This window comes from Lepeophtheirus salmonis, chromosome 5, assembly GCF_016086655.4.
Source record: "Lepeophtheirus salmonis chromosome 5, UVic_Lsal_1.4, whole genome shotgun sequence".
Taxonomy (NCBI): domain Eukaryota; kingdom Metazoa; phylum Arthropoda; class Copepoda; order Siphonostomatoida; family Caligidae; genus Lepeophtheirus; species Lepeophtheirus salmonis.
This window is the reverse complement of record NC_052135.2, coordinates 28531348-28553051: the sequence shown is the minus strand read 5'-3', so window position 1 is coordinate 28553051 and position 21704 is coordinate 28531348. Positions and strand designations below refer to the sequence as shown.

The 21704-nt window shown below is 31.8% G+C and overlaps 2 protein-coding genes and 2 long non-coding RNA genes across 5 annotated transcripts in view; 2 read left to right on the top strand and 2 right to left on the bottom strand.

The window, feature by feature from the left end:
• The window catches only part of LOC139905423 (uncharacterized), a 50921-nt gene that overhangs the window by 23965 nt on the left and 5252 nt on the right, over positions 1-21704 (bottom strand). The gene's annotated exons all lie outside the window — the stretch shown is intronic.
• On the top strand, positions 8949-11040 carry LOC121119116 (uncharacterized). The gene is made up of 3 exons (XR_005864681.2): positions 8949-9932; positions 10002-10755; positions 10817-11040. It is a non-coding gene; the product is annotated as an uncharacterized lncRNA (long non-coding RNA).
• On the top strand, positions 14352-15663 carry Rrp4 (exosome complex component Rrp4). Its single transcript, XM_040713750.2, has 3 exons — positions 14352-14549; positions 14618-15051; positions 15115-15663. The coding sequence occupies exons 1-3, from the start codon at positions 14458-14460 to the stop codon at positions 15516-15518; spliced, it is 930 nt and encodes a 309-aa protein (XP_040569684.1). The 5' UTR covers positions 14352-14457; the 3' UTR covers positions 15519-15663.
• Tango6 (transport and golgi organization 6) lies at positions 16420-20433 on the bottom strand. 2 transcript variants are annotated; one of them, XM_040713747.2, is made up of 4 exons: positions 19816-20433; positions 19430-19685; positions 16948-19370; positions 16420-16885 (listed from the first exon to the last, which is right to left on the bottom strand). In XM_040713747.2, the coding sequence occupies exons 1-4, from the start codon at positions 19980-19982 to the stop codon at positions 16723-16725; spliced, it is 3009 nt and encodes a 1002-aa protein (XP_040569681.1). In that variant the 5' UTR covers positions 19983-20433; the 3' UTR covers positions 16420-16722. The 2 variants fall into 2 exon arrangements, with proteins under 2 accessions (XP_040569681.1, XP_040569682.1); XM_040713748.2 differs by having other exon boundaries at positions 19829-20351.

The window sequence follows — 21704 nt, the reverse complement described above, 5'->3', positions numbered from 1 at the left end:
TAGTACTATCTCAGGGCATTATAAAAAACTAAGACTGATAACCAATTTTGTTGTAATTGGCTTAGGCTGTTGTTCCTCTTACGACCCTTTATTAAAGATATGGATAGAAGCCGGATTACAAACTAAGAACACTCAGCGACATTTAAGCATTACTCCGTTCCATGCAGCACACGGTGATATTTTCTGAAAATCACTACCTGGCTATCATACCTTCATGGGTTGTGACTATACATCGTCATTCAATGGAAAAGAGAAAATAAAGCCACTCACTAAAGCTCCTCCAGAAAAGCAATGAAGTACAGACAGCTTTTAACCAGCTTGGACTTCGCATACAAGCAGAAATATCTCCCCAGGAGTATTGATGGAAGAATGTAAATGGTTGCTACTGGTTGTTGTAGTTTGAGGGCGATTCTTCCTCAAAATTGTTAGATGTTGTTTGCACTGAAGCAGAACTCTTCTAGGAAAAAAGTGCAGAAGGTAAATTACGATTTGCATGTTTGCCTAACAAAATTTGATGGTTATAAAAAATTTTCAAGAAAAAACTGAAAGTTTTAGAAGTTAAAAAAGTATGGAAAATTCCCTCATAAATGGCTAAAATAAAAAAAATTGTTCATATATTGGATAAAAAGGGTGAATTAGTTTAACAACTGAAAATTCCCATGGATTTTATCCAACTAAATTCCTTACTAATGCCACATACATCAAAATTACTTTTTTTAGCAATTTTAAAACTGGTAAATGATAACATTGTTCAGAAAATAGAATTTTGATGAAATTCTATTTCTTTTGTGTTTTTGTGTTAGTGAAAAAAGTGAAGACAGTGACAAAGAGATTTTAAATCCGCACTATCCCTGGCATATGTCTTTGAAATTTTTATTTAAATATGTATCTATAAAGCTTATAATACAATATGTAACTAAAAATATCGCGACATTGGGACTGTTATAATATCCCGATAAAGTATTATCAACATATTGTTTGAATTTAGAGGGAGGGGGGGAGTGGTACTTTTTGGGGGGTTACTTAATTTTCCCGGACAAACATTGGTTATCAGTATTAGTTTTTTATAATGCCTTGAGATAGTACTATACATTGAAAAAAGTTTTGTTTTTGTACATTATGGAATGAAATAAACCGTAAATTCAATGTTTTTTTGGTGACTTTTGGGGAGGGGAGGGGGATCTGACCACACTATCCCGACAGAATTTTTTTTTTCAGTCTTGGTCTCTTGACATAGTACTATACATTGATACAAATTTCGTCCATGTACCTTTATGAAGTGAAAAAAAATGTAAATTTTACAGTTTTTCGGTTGTTCGGGGGTCTGACATCAATTTTCCTGACATAATACTATACATTGGTGCAAGTTTTGTCTATGTACCCTATGGTTAAAAAAAAACCGTCTAGAGCCTATTTTCCGGAGAGTCTGGAGGCCAGACCCAGCAGTAAACACCCATATGTAAAAAAAGTATTCTAAAAAATTATTTTGGAGGAACAGAAAGATATTCATAAACATATAATATTTTATATCTTCATTTCTATGCCTCTGATTTGTAGAAAAAATACTGACTGGTATAATATATAAATAGATTTAACACGTAGCAGGCATATGTTATGTTAAATTAAAATTTTGGCATGCCTGAGTAAAATCAGCTCCAGGCAATTTAAACAAAAACAAAAAGTGTTGTAACTTTTCCTTGTGTCCTCATCTTAATATTGCAAATTCTTTGGGGACCTAAAAAATAAACAAAAAAAAAATATATATATCTATGTACATACTTTATAAACTCCAACTTCATTTCGCAATATTTGTGGTCATTATGCATGCAAAAATAAAAGCGCACAATGCTGCCAGATTTGAGATGCATTGGCTACGCATTCATTGGTTAAGACGGATATTTTAAATAATTTGTTGTCCCAGAGGCACACAAAATTCGTAAATTAATACTTTAATTGAGGTATGCAGTGATAATATATTTTCTTAATTCTTATCTCTTAAGTAAGTAAATACATTAAAAATTGCATAATTCGACAAATATGCTCAAGCACACAACGTTCAAACGATTAAATGAGGCTATATGAGGTAGAATATTGTTGAAAACCTAAATCTCTAAGAGTAAGTATGATTCTTCTTTATAATTAATCAATAATATATGTCATTGTAAGGATTTCTAGCATGGAGTCCATTTGAGTCGTATTTCAAAATAAAAAGGTTATTAGCCCTTGAAGAGGTATGAAGGGGAAAAAATAGGAACATACTTTACTTTTAAATTGTAATAGTACTTAAAGCTACAAACTATATCTTCACAATTTATAGACTTAATAATAGTTGTTTATTGATGACATTTATTTTGTTAATTCATTGAAGGATGAATTTTTTTACTCGAAAGAAGTTGTGAATCATTGGAAATCTGAATTTATTCTATAATGTTTATTATAAAATGGGTCCAGTTGGCTGGGATGGCATGTTCCCATCCATATTCTCTGAGCCCCAATTGATTGGTCCCTCCAGATGTGTTTCATTTATGAAACTTTTACGAAATATTTGCAGAAATTATTCCACTATATCTATCTATCTGTGACAATAGTCTGTTAGAGTGAACTATGTTCATAAAGGGAGTATCAACCAAGCTTGGATATTTAGTGGAATCATCGAGCTGTTCATACTTTCTTTAATTTCTGTAATTTGCAGTGGGGGTAAGACCAAGGTTTTGGACCAGTAATTCATGGGCTGAGGTATATTGTAGAATATTAGAAGGGGTGCTTAATACTCAAGGAAGCAGTGGTGGTGCTTTTAGACAAGCGGTTCACTTGCATAACCGTTGGACCGGGGTGTATTATGGTTTATTAGAAGGGACTCTTGATACTCAGGATAGCAGCGGCGATAGGTTTTGATCTCCCTTAGGGACCAAGTGTACATTTTGCACATTGCCTGCTCTAACGGGCATTGCAAAATGCCCGATTCTCCACATCGCCCGTAACATATTATACATGTATTATTATTGATTAAAAAAAATTGTGTTATAAATTTCAAATACCACACTAACATATATGCATGAAAAAATGTGTCTATATGGGAAGTTCATCTTTTATTTTTGTCAAAAAATTGTTAAATCGAAATTCACGAAGAAAATTGAAATGTTTTGTACTAATTCTGCAAAAAAAAAGTATATGGCATTTCAAAAAGGAACAAAAATCTAGGAATATTTTTTTCGTACTTTTAAAAACCAAAAAAAGTTATAAAGAATAATTTCGTCGTAAAAATATATCCTTTATAACTAGTTCATTTTTTAAATATTGCAATTTTTTTTATTTTAAATAAATTTATAAAACATCCTTATTCGTATAGTTTTTTTTTAAGACGCCAGACACGTGTTGATTTATAACTCAACTCCTTATCTATTCTCCTTGAGCTCCAAAAAGCAAATTTCGTATTTTGGGTATAAAATATGTGACCCCCTCCCAAAAATCGGCACCCCTGTCTTAGCCTGACCAGGTTCAAAAGAGACACCAATGCAAAGTTTCCGTCTCCTTGGTCCAACAGTGTGGGTACCCATAAAGGATACACACAAACTCAATTATATATATACAGATAATAATTTAGAACGTCTTGTTGTTATTTGAAACGATAATGGATTCATATATTGATTAAGGTGTGATGAGTCAAATTAACTAATTCTAGATAATGATAGCCACATATTATGTAACTTGTCAGTCCTTAATAGGCTATCATGTAATGTTAGTACAATATTCATGTTAATAACTACTTATATAATGTATATGATGTTTTATCATTGATGAACAATCCGGTAGAAACCATGGTCAGACTACATAAATATCAAATTTGCTTCATGAATCATGAAATGGTACATAAGTAGCTGGGTATGTATATTAAATTATGATTGGTTTTGCACTTGATAGAATAACAGATTATATTTCATAATCCTAAAAACTTAAAAATGTTTCTTTTGAAAAGAATGGTCATTGTCCATTCATTTGGAAATATTTATGAAAAAAGGACTTATAAGGTTGAATAAGAAAATAACATAAAGAAGATTTTTAATATTATAAATAAATATTTTTATTTCTATGTTGTTTATCTGAAATAAAGAGACTCTTTAGTACTGAGTAGTGAGCATTACTTAGTTTAAGAAGAGCTGGGATATAAATTATATCATGTAATAAAGAGATATGATTCGATTAAGCAAGGAGATTGAAATTACTCAACCTCGTTTTTGCTGTGGGGAAAACCTTCAATAAATTAATCTTTGATATTTTGCATGATTTGGAGACAAGTCATGGGACAAAGTGAAGTAACTTGATTTGTGTTGGGTCGGTCTGAGTCGATCACGTGATCGACTCACTCGGTCGGTCAAAAAAAAAAGAACTAATAATAAAACTCTAGTCATGTGACTCGTTCCTGCATCGATCTGAGGACTGAAGACGCAGACCAAAAAAGAAATTAGCTTTGAAAATTATACAACCGACCTGCAGAGACACAGGAATACCCTATTTAGAAATAGCAACGAATTATAATAATTCATATATATTATTTAAAAAAAAGGTGTGTGACGTCCAGTGACAAAGTTGGCGATAAGGCTGTAGAGCTGTGTCATCCTTTAGTGGTTGTTCCAAAATCAAACGGGAAAGTACGATTGTGTGTTGATCTGAACAAATTGAATGATCAAGTAGCTAGATCAATTCATCCTGTAATGATACCAAGAGATATTGTGTTAAGTGTACCCGGGGATATCTGTATTTTTTACCGTTATGGATGCAAAACAGGGATATTGAGAAATGGAGTTAGGTAAGAAATCTCGGGAATTGACATATTTTATGACACCATAGGGAAAATATATTTTCAATAGAGCTAAAATAGGATTTATTGCGGCAGGAGATGCTTATATTTTGACTGTTTCAAACAATTTTGTAGATCATGTGCAAAAAGTCGTAAGAATTTTAGAAATATGTCATGAAGAGAAAATTACATTAAATGGGGTCAATTCATTGTAGGCGATCGGAAAACAATACTAGTCACTAACCCAAAATGTACTGGATTGACTAATGTTACAAACTTTTAGTTATTCGGGCATCTATGTTATTCTTGAAAGTTTCAATGCTGAACAACCGATCCAAACAAAATAATATTCATTTATTACTTTGGTCCTGGTGGATGAAACACCAGATATTCAAGAGATAAACATTTATCTGCAGTTTTTTCTAGATACCATTGAGGAGGAAGAGTGTGGTACAGTATGGTACATTACCATGTTGGCCAATGGGATACCTGTAAAAGTAAAGGTGGATACAGGAGCTCATGTTACGGTGTTTCCTAAAGGATATATAAAGAAACTAAAAAGAAAAAACAATGAAAAAGCTGGGACCAGATCGAGGTACAGATGGGAATCTAATAGAAATGGAAGGCGGATCGTGGATTGAGTTTGAATGTGGAGAAATAAAACTAAAGGGAAGAGTCATTTTTGGAAATGTAAAGAGACCACTACTGGGATATAGCGAAATTATGAACTTAAAATTAATTAAAAAACTATTGATAATTTGGAATTTCCGAGTATTCCGGGAGAATATAAAATAGAACTAAGGAAAGAAGCAATCCCATGGCCCGAATTGGTAGCAAGGAAAGTTCCAATACCTGTGTATGATTTAGTAAAAGAGGAAATAAAAAAATTAGAAAATTATGGTATCATTGAAAAAGTTATTGACCCAACGGATTGGTGTTCACCTATTGAAGTTGTAAAGAAGGCTGCGAGAATACGTTTATGTGTAGATTATCAAAAACTATTCGGATTCCTAGGTATCCGATAAGTTCGTGTCACAGCATAATAGCTTGAATAAAAAGAGGTTATTTTTCAAAGTTGGATGCAGCTATGGGATTCCATCATATCCGTTTAGAGAAAGAGAGTAGTCTCCTCACTACATTTATCACCCCCCCCTAGGGAGGCATAAAATCAATCGTCCCCGTTCGGAATTTCGAGTGGACCAGAGGTTTTCCAGGCGAAACTGTGCCAGTCATTAGATCCTGTTGAAGGTGTGCATGTACACATATCGATGACATTTTGATCACTGGGATTGATAAGGAGTACCACGATACCAGGCTAAAGAAAGTACAAGATATTCTAAAGAGAAATAGAGTCCAGCTGAATGAGGATAAGTGTATCCGAGGAGTTACTGAAGTAAACATTTTGGGCTACGTGATATCAGCAGATTGAATCAAGGTTGATCCTGCAAGAATAAGAGAGGCAAGAGCACCGAGAAAAGTGGGAGAGTTGAGATCATCTTTGGGAATGGTAAATCAAATTGCAAAGTTTGTTCCTAATATAACGGGATTGACGACACCATTTCGAGCTTTATTAAAAAAAAAAAGTATATTATGTATGGGACAAGCCGCATGAAGAATGTTATAAGAAAATTCAAAGTGAATTTTCGAAAATAAACTCAATGGGAAGATAGGACAGAAAGGAAGAGTATCGTGTGAATACAGATGCGTCTGCACACGGTATAGGTGCAGTGCTGTACCAGAAGAAAGGATCAGGTTGGATCCCCATTTCGTATGCAAGTCAGACCCTGATGGGAGCTGAGAAGAGGTATGCTCCTATAGAAAAGGAAGCTCTGGCAGTGGTTTGGGCTTGCGAATATTTTGCCGAATTTATTTCGGGGAAGAAATTTCAAATCGAGACGAATCATAAGCCATTAGAGTGTCTGTTGGGAAGTAGACCATTACCTGATTTGCCTCTAAGAATGCAGAGATTTAAGCTGTGTATGCAGAGGTACGATTATGATATTAACTACATCTCGGAAGAAACACAATATATAGCGGATTTTTTTAGTAGAAGAGGGAAGGATGCCTCAAAGGATACTCATCCGTCGTCAGACAAAAGGATTGGAGCCGATATTAATTATATTACTATAGGAATAATCGATGGCATACCAGCATCTGACAAGCGTTTAGTTCAAATAGCAAGGTTGACTATGGAAGATCCAGTGCTGCGGAAAGTTTTAGAGAAAGGGTGGTCTAAAAATATAAACCAAATTCCAGAGAAAAATTAGACCGTTTTATCAATATCATGATTACATTTTTCGTTGGGGTAATTTAGTTGTTTACGAAGAGAGAATAGTAATTAATACCTTTAGAATTATGATGTGATATACTACATCGGTTGCATGAAGGACGTCTACCATCGTCACTTTCTCTAATTATTCTTCCTTTTCTCTCTCTCTTTCTATAGCAGAACTTTATTCTCGAGACTCAACTAGATATTAAATATACTGTAACATAGAAAAGTATAGATAGGGGAAATTAATGAATTAGATGTTACAAAAAAAAATTCTAATTTTAATTTGAATGAGTATGAATCAGTGAAGTAGCTAAGAATGAATGATACTAATTTATATATTTTCAATATAAACCTAAGATATTTTTTAACGACCACTTTCACCACGCTAATATAAATAAAATAACAAAAAAATATATAATCTTTATAAGCAATAACATGATTTATTCTTACCTCTTAATTAGCCAGTATTCAACTCCTTAACTTTTTTTTTGGTCTGAGTATCAGAGGTTCAGAGAAGCAATAGTTACTAACCTATATTTTCTCTTCAATCACTTTACTCGTACCGGCACTTATAGTGGATATAGCTCAATAATATAATACAAAATGTGATCAAAAACTGTATCCTTTGATAATTTGTTTTGCCAAATATATACTGGGAGATAGATGGGAAAGATATCTCTTGAAGTGCTGAAAACACCTACCTTACCCATCATGCTCCACAGAGACTCAATAGTCTGAGTATGAGCTCCAGTCAATGGGTCCACATAATTTCTCTTATGTGCCACAGTAAAGTGTTGCATACCTAAGGAATGTACCCGCCTTTAGGACACCCAATCGTCGGACATGACAGTAGTTTCAAGTTCGACGTACTTTACAATGAGTGGCAACAGAGTAGCAGCTCTTCAAATCTCAACCATGAAACAGTCACCATTGTCTCTATCACCCTCCCTCCCCCCCGTACTCGGTGCCCACCTCTATGATACTTCGTCCTTCCAAACTTGGACTCGTCGATCTCAACAACGTGCCCAGGCCCACCTAACCTGACAGGATGGTTTTCAATTTTTTTTTTTTACAAATTTCCCGCAAAAAATCATACTAACCTACAATTGTATGTTTAGAAAGGCCGGTTTGGTCTGCAGTAGTAGAAACCGTTGATAATTTCAACCAATGATAAAGGATCATAATATAATATTTAAAAGAAATGTGACTTTTTTCAAAAAAAGTGTTTTTTCATTGAATATATATTCCTACAACATGCCCGAGAACACCTATACTAGGGATACCTGCAAGCAATACTTCCTTACAATTCCTGCTGCACGAACAAATAACGAACGATAGAAGGAGTCCTCGGGCTTGAAGCTACCCAATCACAATTCTTCGGATGCAAGAGCATTGAAAATACCTACACGCATGTTTCCTCTACAAAATTCACGAGTAGAATGAGTCTGGGGATGATTATGAGTATATTAATGACCGTTGGTGTACTTTGAACAATCCAGATTATCATTTTAATAATTATCATGGTCATGTGTTTATGTATTGTATGATGCATTTTAATATCTAGTTGAGTCCAAGGAAAAAAGTTCTTGCTATAGAAAGAGATGAGAGCAATGATATGAATTATGAAAAAAAAAAAAAAAAAAACATTTTTAGAACATCAGAAAAAACAATTAAGCTATCCCGATGTTACTATAATGATAAATGAAATATAACTATTTATACATAGTTTATAGATAGTTTGTTTTATGTTTTTTTTCTTTTTTTAAATTCTCAAGTCATTAGTTAAATTAAATATTTTAATAAGATTATTTTATAGCCATTATTTTCTAAAATAACGATTACATATATATTGTTTTAATGATTAAAATAAAAAGACACATAATGTATTCTTGACATAACTGATTCTAAAATTTGTGAAGATTCAAGGCAATGCTTTTCATATATTTTAATTTTCCATTGTATTGTAATTTAATACTTGGCATTGGAGTCTTTCACTTATGTCTTTGCACATTTTCTTTCTATTAGTACAATCACCTCTTTCCATATCCACTGTTTAGCAGTTACTTCATTTTATCTTAAATAATTAATTAATTTCCACAAATTTGAGTGCATGCTTGTAATAGACTATTGTAATGCCCCATTTTTAGGGATAATATAAATTCAATACCAAGGATGAGATTATGAGTATTTCTACAAAAGTTACTTTTTTCAAAAAGTCTGTTTAACTTTATTGTATTTTATTCCAAAAAATAATATTAAAGCACTCTTTTCACCAAGAAAATACATACAAAGACTATAATGATATTTACATTTCTAAATATTTTTTGTTGAAACTTTCAGACCATTAAGTAATTATGCAATTATATACTTTTAATTTTATAAATGTTCCTTAAATTTTGAGTTATGTCTAATTTTTGTTGCTCAAAATCATTTGTCAAAAGTGTCTAATCCTAAAGTTTATGAGCTAAACTAGAACTTATGCCTTGTGCCTCCAATTCCTTAATAGGTGGATTGTTGGTGTATGTTTTCTGCTAAAATTGATACAATTATCAAAGAACAAGATAATGTAACGTGAATAATGAAATCAAAATCTGAAAACGGTCACTATTTTAGCTACTTCTTGGATATAATTCCTACAAATATTTAATTCGTTCGCCAAAAGTCGTCTCTTGGAAATTAATAGACAAGTACATTTGTCAAAGAAAAGAGCCTTTTAAAAAATATATACGACAAAATTAATAGCTTTAATAAAATTAAAAGTTAATATTTATTTAGTTCCTTACAGTTACGAAATAAATATAGTAAAATAATATAGTAAAATCAAAAATTGAATAATAATTTAAGTATGTTTTTAAATAGGTCAGTATTCTGAAATACACATAATAACTACAATTTTTTGTATGTAACGTGATTATTATTCTCTAATAGGTCTATAAAATTATAAAATATTATGTTTTTGAATAATAGTAAACACATAATCCTTACACACATCCATACATGGAGGAAACAATGATTATTTAGTCAAGATTTTATCGAACATCTAAAATATTAAATGAGGATGAGAGCCAGTCAAACCTCGTTTAGGAGTCTTTAACGAATAAAGAGGCAAGGAGACGAATATATGGATTTCACTTAATCTACAATCATCTTTAGTATATCTACAATGTAAATATACTGAAGCGTGCACGCACACATTACCGAACACCTTCATGTTCATGATTCATACTCCAATACTATATAATTATGATTCCCATTCATGATAATCCTAAATTAAAAAATAATATGTTTAATTATTTGTCCCAAATTGCAATAATTAAGTGTTCATTAATTGATTCAATTAATTATGAGGATGCTTTAAAAATTGGTTCGAACCTCAATTAGAATCGTTTTATCAAAAATCATGACAACCGCCCAATAAATAAATAAGTGAATTAGAAAGAGAAAATATGTTTAAAGAAGAGAAGGAGTCGAGTGTGGATTAAGATTATTCTGTGACTGAATGAGTGTCGATTGAGATTCAATGGACAATGCGAATGAAGAAGAATTTGGATGGAATGATTTGGAGATCCTATGTACCTGGTGAAGTCCTGATGGACTTTCCCGAGGTCGTTTGGTCTCAATAATTCTCAAGTTGTGTTTTTCATTGGAGTAGAATCCAACTTACACTACACAAGGATCACAAGTAATAATTAATTATTACTACTAAGTATGTTTACCAAGATTTTTCTATCTTTTTATAAAAGTTGTTGTCCGTGCCTAAGCTTAAAGAAGAAATGAAAAGTTGGTTCATCAGAAAATATTTCAACTAAAGGCTCATATTTCCTGTCTAATTTCCAATGCTAAATCTAGTATTTTCCCCTTTTTAATCATTATAGTCTATCCGAACTGACTCACTTCACATATCTCTTTATAAAGTATTCACATCTATTGTGAGATACATCAAACGAAATAAAAACATTACTCTTTTCTTGGTTATTTATATTTACTACTCCTTAGTCCAGACACTTCAAACTGTTGAAGAACCACTAAGAAGCGTGGAGTATCCTTATGGGAAGGGGATATTGAAATAATCAAAAAATTTATACATTTAAGTACCTAGTTATTTTGAGTCCGAAATCCAGTATTATATCTCTACATTTCCAAAGAACCAATAGCTGTTGAAACTAAATTATTCCAACAAATGATATATTTACATGATTTATTTCTGTAAACTTCTTTAAATGTAATGGAAACGAAAAAGTACTTTACAGAATATCACATTTAACATAAGTAATACATAACGATGAATAAATCTTAAAATGTATGAAAATTCCAAGCTATGTTCCAAATATTCGATCTTTTTGTCTCGATTATAATTAGGAGTAATGTTATAGATCCTTCTATTTTTTCCGAAAATTACTACATCTTTTTTCTTGATTATGGGTATAATTATAATAATTATCTTTGATGGTCGATAAAATATAGTTTTATATCTATATTTATAAATTATAGATCTGAAAAAATTAGGAACCAAATAAATATTCACGATTATGTTACTTGTAGTAAGCATTTTACGAAACAAAATTACAAACTTGAGAGTGTCGATTCCAACCCAACTAGAAAAAGAAAATCCCCACTTACTCGGCGTTTTCTCAAAGCTTGTTCCATTCCTTCCATTTTCCCAAATATTCCAACAGTTTCAGTTAAAAAAACAGCAATTCCTAGAAGTAATGCTTCCAGTTCAGCAACTAGGTATAATTTTTTTTTTTATAAATTATAATTTATAATATATGCATATTCCTATTTTTGTTTTTCAGATTTGAAAATGACTTATGACGTCAAATGCTGACAGAATCTACTTACTTCAAAGTGAAATCGCTATCTGATCTTAACAAAAAGATTGATTTCGCTTCTTTGCCGTCAGAAATTCTTTATATAAAAGGAAAAGATAATTTGCTAGTTTGTTCTATTGCCGATAAAGTTCCTCAAATTCAATATTTTCTGAACATTTTTGAAGATTTATCATTTCATATGCACCTTGATGGAATATGTATCAGTCAAAATAATTTTAAGCACATTTATTCAACAAATCAAATTCAAACTGTTTTCCAAATTGGAAGCTTGCTGGCTTATGTTAGATCCCTGACATTTTGGGGATTGTGAAATCTAGAATGGAACTTTGCATCTCAACTTTAAGGTGCGTTGACAGTGATGATGAAGAACTTGAGAGGAAAGTTATTTTTATTTCGGAACAGCTATTGTCAAAATCGAAAAATGGAACTATTAGCTATTTGTATGCTATGGAAAAATTGTAGTCCTTCCCTCTACAAAATTTTTTATATGAAGAGCGCTTATGTCTCCCTAGTATTTTACATCTTCGAAGATTGTCTGGAGAAGTGAGCATGTATATTGGGATACCATCTTTTACAATTTAGTATCTCAAAGCAAGGTTGAAATATATTGCTCCGGAAGTTAGAAAAGTAAGCTTAATTTTTGACGAAGTATACTCCTCCCAAAGAATTGATTCTGTAGGAGGAAAATTTTATGGAACAGAAGATAATGGTGTACCTACAAAAACAGTACTGTACTTTATGGTGAAAAGTATAACATCCAAATATTGTTACAATGATTCCTGTTGTTACAATGAGCTCTAATATCATTAAAAATTGGGCTATGCCTGCTATCAAAATCCTAACTGAACTTGGCTTTGATTTAGTAGCATTGATTCGTGATGGAAATTCATCAAATTGCAAGTTTTACAATCATGAATGATGTAAAGAGAATTTACAGTCATCGATTGAAAATCCTTACGCACCACGAAGTCAAATTTTCTTATTTTTTGATAAAGTACACTTGTTCAAAAACTTTTTAAACAGGAAAACATTTTTATTTCCATCATTTATTCTAAAAGTCTATTAGCACGAAGAATTTATCATTGCCAGTATTGATCATATTTTTCAACTGCATAGCAAGGAGCTTGGTCTGCCCATAAAGTTTGCCCATCTTCTAGACGGGCAAAAATTTGTCTTGGGAATATAATTTCGGATCCAATTGAACGTCATTTGGGACAAAATAGGCAACTATTTGGTCAGATTATTTTTTGAGGTGCCGTCAATTTCTTGAATGTCTTGTAACAGAAAAAAAAGGTTATATGCTCAGTAAAGTCATGCAAGATGGATGTTTCCAATGCTTTCGTCATTTTTAAAAAATAACAAGAATTTTTCGTTGATGAAATTGATAATATTAAATCTCAGCTCGATTTATTTAGTTTTTCAACCTCAAATTTCTTATTAGATCAACCATAGGCTAATTTATTATATTTTGTTTCTGGTTATATCAGTGATAAAAGTACATAAACCACTGTGATTTTACAAACTTTTTAATCTTGGAAAAACCAATATCTTTTGATATGGATTTTTCTGGGGAAGATAAAGATCTAAAATAAAATTTTCAAAAAAATGGTGATAGAAAAGGCCATAAACGAACATCGGATTTGTTATACTTGGTAACTTTACATGCAAATCAGTTATATAAATTGATATATTCTTCGGACATTGCCTGTCAAATATTGTTAAAATCTTCAAATCCAAGACGTTGTTTGACTAAATTGTTTATAAAATTGCTCCAAAATGGAACTCCATGAATTCCTGTTGATTTAAAATGTAAAAAAATAATCATGTTTATGTCTATTTTCAAGACCAAGTAGCTTTCAAATTCTTTAACTTTTGTAGCAAAAACTATGTCAATGTACACAATAGCATTATTATCCATAAGACCCGTAAAAGAAAATTTTTATGTTATCTAGCAAATAGAAAAAAAAACAAGTTGGCTTCTCAATCTTAAATATTTATTAGGTTCCCTATAAAAAAAGGTTTTTTTAAGAAATTTATACACTATACAATGTCTTTAAATATCAAAAATTCCATATTTTATTTATGCTTAGTTCAAATATATCGTTAAGGTAACTGAACTTAGTAAAGTTTTTCATTTTTTTTAAACTAGCGACTATTTAATGTATGCGAATGAGCTAAATGAAATGAGTTTTAGTAATAGTAAAGATATACTTATCTAAATTTGAATATTGTTATAAATAGTTGGTACTGTTACAGATTTTTTTTAAATCGGACTATATATGAAGGTGTAAAAGTTAAATTACTATCATAAAATTGTATACCTCTAAATGTTTAAGAGGTGGTTTCGTGAATACAAAATCAGTGATAAGTCTCCCTTTTAATATTCTCCGGATGAATATTGGTATTTATATGCAGCTGAATACAATTTGTTTATACTAATCAGCTGAAAAATACCTATGTAAATAATAAATAATTGCGAGTTCCATGCATGTTTGATGTTGCCCGGTTATATCTTATTTTATGTTTATTAATTATCATCGAATACAGTTACCATGGATATTAGTTTAGCCAATGAATGGGAGAAACCTCCAGAAGATGTGGATGAAGCGACTACCTTCGTGACTCCTGGAGATATTATAACCAGGTAACGTTTTTGTATGATTAAAGTATAAATTATAATTATTGTCTGATACTGTACATTCTTGATTTTAGAGAATCGGGTTACATGAGAGGACATGGAACGTACGCATCAGATGAAGGAAACGAGGAGAAGGAATGCTTGATTGCATCTGTTGGAGGAGTTGTCAAACGAGTCAATAAATTAATACGCGTACTTCCACTGAGAAGTACCTATCAAGGTGAAATCGGAGATGTTCTCGTGGGTAGAATCGTTGAGGTTCAACAAAAAAGATGGAAAGTGGAGGTAAATTCCCGTCTTGATGCTATTCTTCACCTTTCATCTGTAAATCTCCCTGGGGGTGAGCTACGTCGAAGATCCTCTGAGGATGAATTATCCATGCGGACATATTTGAGGGAAGGGGATCTCATCTCTGCAGAAGTACAAACCCTTTATAAGGATGGTTCAATGTCAATTCACACGCGATCCCTCAAATATGGGAAATTGGAAGGTGGAACAGTTATCAAAGGTTATTATGAGCACTGCTATAATTAATTATTCTTATGTATTCACCCTTACAATTTTCACTCAGTCTCCCCTTCACTAATAAAGCGACAAAAGACCCATTTCCACACGTTCCCTGGAGGTGTTAGCATGATACTTGGTCTAAACGGATTCATATGGCTGAGCATCAAATCAATGATCTCAATTTCTGAAGAAGATGATGATTACGAAAAACAAGAATATGAAAATGGCAGTAATTCTTTTGATGACTCAGATTTGGGACTCATAGAATCAAACCCTCGTTTAGCCATTGCTCGACTTAGAAACGTCGTTCTCGCACTTGCTGCAAATGGTGTTCAGCTTTGGGATACTTCTATTATATACGGATTCAAGGCTTCAGAGAACTACGACCCAAAAAGTTTGCTTAAAAGAGATGTTATGTATGACGTGGCTAGGAAAACACAATTGAGACTGGAGTCTGACAATCATTAATATACATTATTATTAATATTAATTACTTTCAATTATATATAAATGGATTTTTTTTATATTTTGCATTCTTCTAGGGTCCTTCTTGAAGGAGGGTCCCTCTAAATTCCAACTTTTGATATCCTTTACAAATAAATCTTAGATTATATATTTGTAGCATAAGTTTGTCATACTGCTTTAAAGGAATTGCCATTGTCCAAGTAAGTAGACTACCCTCTCTATTGGAACATCCTATACGTTCATAGAGTGCATTATTTAACATGATATCTAATCCACAAGTTACAGTACTCGACATTTTTTGTTTAAAATCAACTCTTTTGGGATTTGAATTGTTTTCTATTGCCCTGAATTGGAAGACGTACATTCCTTCGATTGGACTAGGAGATGAAGAAAGTAAAGCGATTTAATTAGAGATACATAAAAATATGAAATATATAACCTAACTTGTGTTGAACCTATATGATAATTAATTATCACACACTAAAATGTATAATTTTATCACAAATTAATAGAAACCCCGTTATACATCTTATGTCAAAACAATTTAATTAAAAGATCTTGATCAAGACTGAGAAAGTATGAATTTATAGTTACCTAGTAAATATTCCTGATGAAATGTTGAAAGGATTCTGTCTTCCATTGTTAGAATAGTTGACTCTTTCGTGATTAAAAACGATAACAGGAGCAAATACGTGGCAATTAACTTCGTATACATCGAAAATAACTTCCGTTAGAATACGTTTGATTGTAAAATGACCAGAATTAGTTTGAATAAGATACAATAATAAAAAATTAACACTTATCGCAATCACTACAGTTGCATTTACAGCAAACGTGCCGATCATCCAATATTTATGCGAAACCATTTTTGAGTTAATTTTAGTGAATAAAGCTCTAGCGGAAGTGAATTTGTGTTTATCACTCTATTTACAGATAAATATTCATTTGTATAAAATAAAAAAAACATAGTTCCTTTTCAACATTGGCCCAAATTATTGTAGTCTCAACAATCAGCCTTCTTTTTAATTATATGAATGTTGTTATCAAATCAATAAGCAAAACAAGATAAATAGATTTAATCAAAAATTCCTACTTTTTAAAATTTACTCTACAAGTCAATATAATGCTAACAGAGTAAAGTTCGACATTATAATTATTAGTATCAATCAAACAAATTAACAATAGTGTTAATATGAAATTACATGTTCTAAAATGGTTCAGGAGGTGCATCAAGGACATATATGGTCTTTTTGAGAGACTGGCCTGGATTTAAGAATTCCTTCATTATTCCATCTATTTCTTCAATGGCCTTTTGAGCATGATGGATAAGAACTTCGTCCTTTTCATTTTTTTCAAGATTTTTGAGTGTTCTAAGAGTTAAAGAAATAAAATAATAAAAACCAACAAGATATAATTTAAACAAAATGAATACCTATAAATATCCTTGAGTTTATCTTTAAGAATTGTAAATATATTTTTTCCAAGGCCTTCAATAATCAAGGCAATTACGTGTACTGCAGATCTTCGAACAGATAAAGACTTATCCAGTTTAAGGACATTATCCAGCACCATCATAATCTCTTCAATGTCATTTCCGAGACTAAAGTTCAAATTTTTGCATACCTCACCTAAATTACTCAAAACAGAAGATCTAACTAACTCTTCCTCATCACCTAAATGAGCAATGAATCCATTCAATAAAAGGTTTTTAAACTTTGGTGTAACGTCGCCCATGAGCTTTGTTATTTTGACTAGTGCCTCACCCAATTTAATTTTGGTATCAGCTACGTCGTCTTTGCGTTTACTAATGATATTAAATTCTTGCAAAAGCCGATCAAGAACTTTTCCTGGATCACTAGTCTTATTTCCAATGGCAACAAGGCCATTTATAGAAGATAAATATATGTACGTATCTTCATCTCCGAGATTTTGAATAAAGATATTAAAAAGTTGATCAATATTTTGCATAGTTTCTTCGTCCTTATTCTCCAAAAGCTGTGTTAAACGAATCAAACCAGAGCCACGAACTGGTAGTAGGGGATCTGAAAGGTCGTACAGGGCACTTTGAAATAGCGTCCTATTTTTTTCCTCTTTTTCTAATTCCTTAAGTGTGTTCGCCATTGCTTTTAACTTCTCAGTAGAGTCTTGAATTTGTTTAACTTTACCTTGAAGATCCTTTGTCGTTTCTACAACAACTCCACGCGTAAAAATAAATGTTCTTATTTTTTTGGCTAACGATCGAATACGTTCATCTTGATATTGATCCTCCAAGATCTTAAAACTATCGGAAATATTCATCAGATCATTCCAATCAGAGTTCTTAATGGATCTAGATTGAGTCAAATGTATGGATATAATGGTAAGAGCCATAGAAAGACTTTGAGATTCTAATACTCCACAGGATATATCCATTTCTGCATCATTGCTTAGTCTTTTTTGAGTAAGATAAGCTCCTCGTTCTATTGTCATTGATACGAAACGAATCATACGTGACGAATTTTTAGAAATATCTTCCTGAAGAGTATCATCTTCAGATAATAGTCCAAGGAGTCTAATAATCATTAAGTTTTTTTTTAACTGTGACATGGTATTTTCTAAATCGCTCTCAATTTGAAGTAATTTTTTCTCCGTTGATAACTCTTCTGCATTCAAATCAATATCAAATTCTTTACCAGACATGATTTCAGTTAATTTGCTAACTAATATCATGTAAAATTCTAGAGTCAAATCCCGAGAAATACTTGTTATCAAATCAACTATGGCAATAGATTTCTCATCGTCTTTTACATAAAAATTTGACTCTTCATCAAAATCCTTTTTTACAACTAACATTCCTCCAGCATCTCCAGGAATAAAATGCATACTTTTATCAATCGGAATTGTTCTAACATCGTTATCTGTCGAGGAAAGTTGGCCAAAAGCAAATTTCTGAATGACTGTAAGAGAGTGCTCCTGAGTGGAGTATTTTAAGTAGCGAACAAGAATTTCTTGAACAGAATTTCGCAAATGTGAAATACCAAAAACAATAGCACAGTGTAAATGGAGTATCACATCAATAACAGGTTCCAGATGTTGCAAAAAAGTAATAGAAGGATCAGTACCCAAAACGAAGAGGAAATGAAGAATATCAATGCATTTGCTCAAATCCTCTTCTGTTGGTATTTCCTCACTTTCAGGAGGGCTTTCTGTTAAAACAAGAAGGGGACTCAACAAAGAACCAAATAAATGCCTTTTTGAAAGAGTAAGGGAACGGTCAGCTATACCCCGTATACACTCAACTGCAATTTTCTTAAAGGTAGGTGTACCTATTTTAAGTATATGTATTATTTGTGGACAAACGAGTTCATAATAATTCTCTACGTCTCCGTAAGAATAAGTGGAGGGTGGACTGGCCAGTACACTTGCAATAATTTTAGCTTTTTTATCATCTTCAGATCCTCCAACATCTAAAACGCCACATATGACATTTGAAACTCCATTACAACGTAAAAGCCTTGACGTTAAGGAATCTCCCACAGTTTCTTTTACCCATCTGGGTACTCCCTTCCCACTTTGAAGAACAAGTAGATACTTCACTACAAGTGGTTGATAGACACGATTAATGAATTTCAAATACTTCTCTCGGAACTCTTCTGACTCTTTGGTGAGACTTTCATATAATTCAGGAGTCATATGAAATTCACTCTCTGAAGTTGGCGGTTCATTATTGGGCTTAGAAAGAGGAGCATATCCAAGTTGAATTAGAGCTGCTAAAATATCACCGAAATTTTTGGTGATTATAATTGCAGCTAATTCTTCAGGACCTTCAGAGAGATCCAGTAAACTATTAATGACAAATACAGTTCTTATTCGCTTCTAAAAAGTGAGAAAAGTTTGAATCAATATTCTGCGAACACTTAGTATTTGAGGATTACTTGTTCTACGGGTAATTCCTTCTGCTTTGCAAAAAGTTCCACATATTTGGATCTTTTTTCCAAGGGGAGACCAACTCCTTTAATCAAATACGGCACAATTCCCATTCCCAGAATAAGTTGAAGAAGAGAAGTTATGACCTTTTGATTATGAACACTAAGTAAAGGAGTCGTATCATTTGAGGTATTCTTAATGGGTTCTCTAAGTTGACTTCTAAGAGCTTGAAGCTCCATTAAGGACATTTCAACGAATTTCCATCTATTGAAAGAATAATAAATATTAAATAACAAATTTAAAAGGGAACCATTCACCCAGACACAACTCCAATAATAATAATTAATAATCAATAACAATGACTAATACATCTATTCCCTTCTCAAAATATCACCTCACATCTTCACCTTCATTCAGGGGATCGGAAGAAATCTCCTTAATCTTCTTAAGAAGAAGATCATTTAACCAATGCTCCGGAGTCTTCTCAGGATGACCAATCAACGAGGTTTCTAGGGGTGCCACCAAGGAGCTCAATCTTTTCAACGTTTTCAGATAATCCATTTTTATTTTTGAAGAGTGTTTATTTATAGACTTGTTTTAAAGAACAGAAATGAGTAATGACTCTCTCCTTGTGTCATGGTTAATCATAGTTTTTGGCAAAGGCCCATTTCACTCGTCAGTGAAAAAATTCGGTTTATGCTCATCTTTTCTAGTGCTCTCTCCTTAGAAATTAAATAGGTTTCCCGTTCCTGCGGTGTATTAATATTGTCTATTGAGTGTAGAATTTTGTTGACACTATAATGATCTTTATTTATAGTATAATCACTGAGGTATACTTATTAGTTATTCCCCTTTTCATAAGCCGAAAGTTGAATTTTCTTCTCAAACACCATCAAAAATGACGTCACGTGTTCTTTTGAATTTTATGTTTATATAGGTGAATGCCAGATCCTATAGCCAAGCACATGTACAACAAAGATTAATTAATCCTTTCCCTGCACTTATATTTATTTAACTAATTATATTATAACGCAACCTTTCATTAAATCAAAAGCATATATTTCAAATTATAAATTAGTAAATATGTTATTATATTTAACATAAATATATAAAATACAGTGGGTAATAACAATTTTAAATTATAGTTTAAAAGTATAAGAATAAAACATACGAACACTCTCCCTTTTAATATCCAAGTTGTTTTTAGTATTCCTTGTAATATCACTTCAAACTTTCGATTTAAGGTTTTTATAGATGACGTCATGACGTCTCTTCTATATTTCATATTTTTTTATCAATCATTGTGAACAATAATGTCTATGTCAGTCAATCGATTTTTTTTAAATTTTGTTATTTGAGTACCGGATCATACCCGTATTTTACCGGAGATGTCCGAAAGTTGTCCCAAAATAACTTTTTTTTAAAAGGCAATTTTAAATGCATTGGAGCTATTAAAACCAAAAAATAATAACACAGAATAGTAATTCGATTTATAAAGAAAAGTTAGCTAAAAAAAGAAAGGAAAAAAAAATTACTGAGTAATTATTGATAAAAAAATGTATATGTTAATTTACATGAATAATCTCTTAAAGTCAACTTGCAGCCAAGGAGATACTTCAGACATTTCTAAATTATAAGTTTTCTCGCCTAACTGAGGATACTTATCATGAAATTTATAAGTCATCCATCTTCTTTTGAGGTAGATGTGGGTTCTAATTGATTAAAAGGAGGCATATTTTGAGTCTCTTCATATGTGAATCTACGATTTTAGGAAAAAAATGGTGAGATTCTTTTAAACTGATATAATATCTATCACCAATATAATAAGAGAAAATAAAAATAAACAAATAGTTTGTGTGTATTATGTTTGATATGTTTCAACATTAAAATAATAACTAATATATCCTATCCATGCTGTGATAATCCTAAGTAAACATATTTATTTTATCACAAATTGATAGATGTTACTTTTATGATTTTTCCATGGAATAAAATCTAAATTATTTGAAAGTTACGCATTTTTTAAACATCCATAAGCCGAAATAACGATTGAAATTACTAATTTGATGATATATATTTTATTCATGAAACGAACTTTTTAAGGGCCTTTGAAAAACCGACCTAGGCACAACAGTTTCACAAATGCCAAACTTTTAAAATACAATAAGTGAAGAGAAATATAAGGCACCTGAAATCTTTGAGGGCTTGAAACCTTCCCATAGAGTTGGCTTTAAATATACGTGCCTAAATCAACCATATTAGATAATTACATGAGTGTCGAAT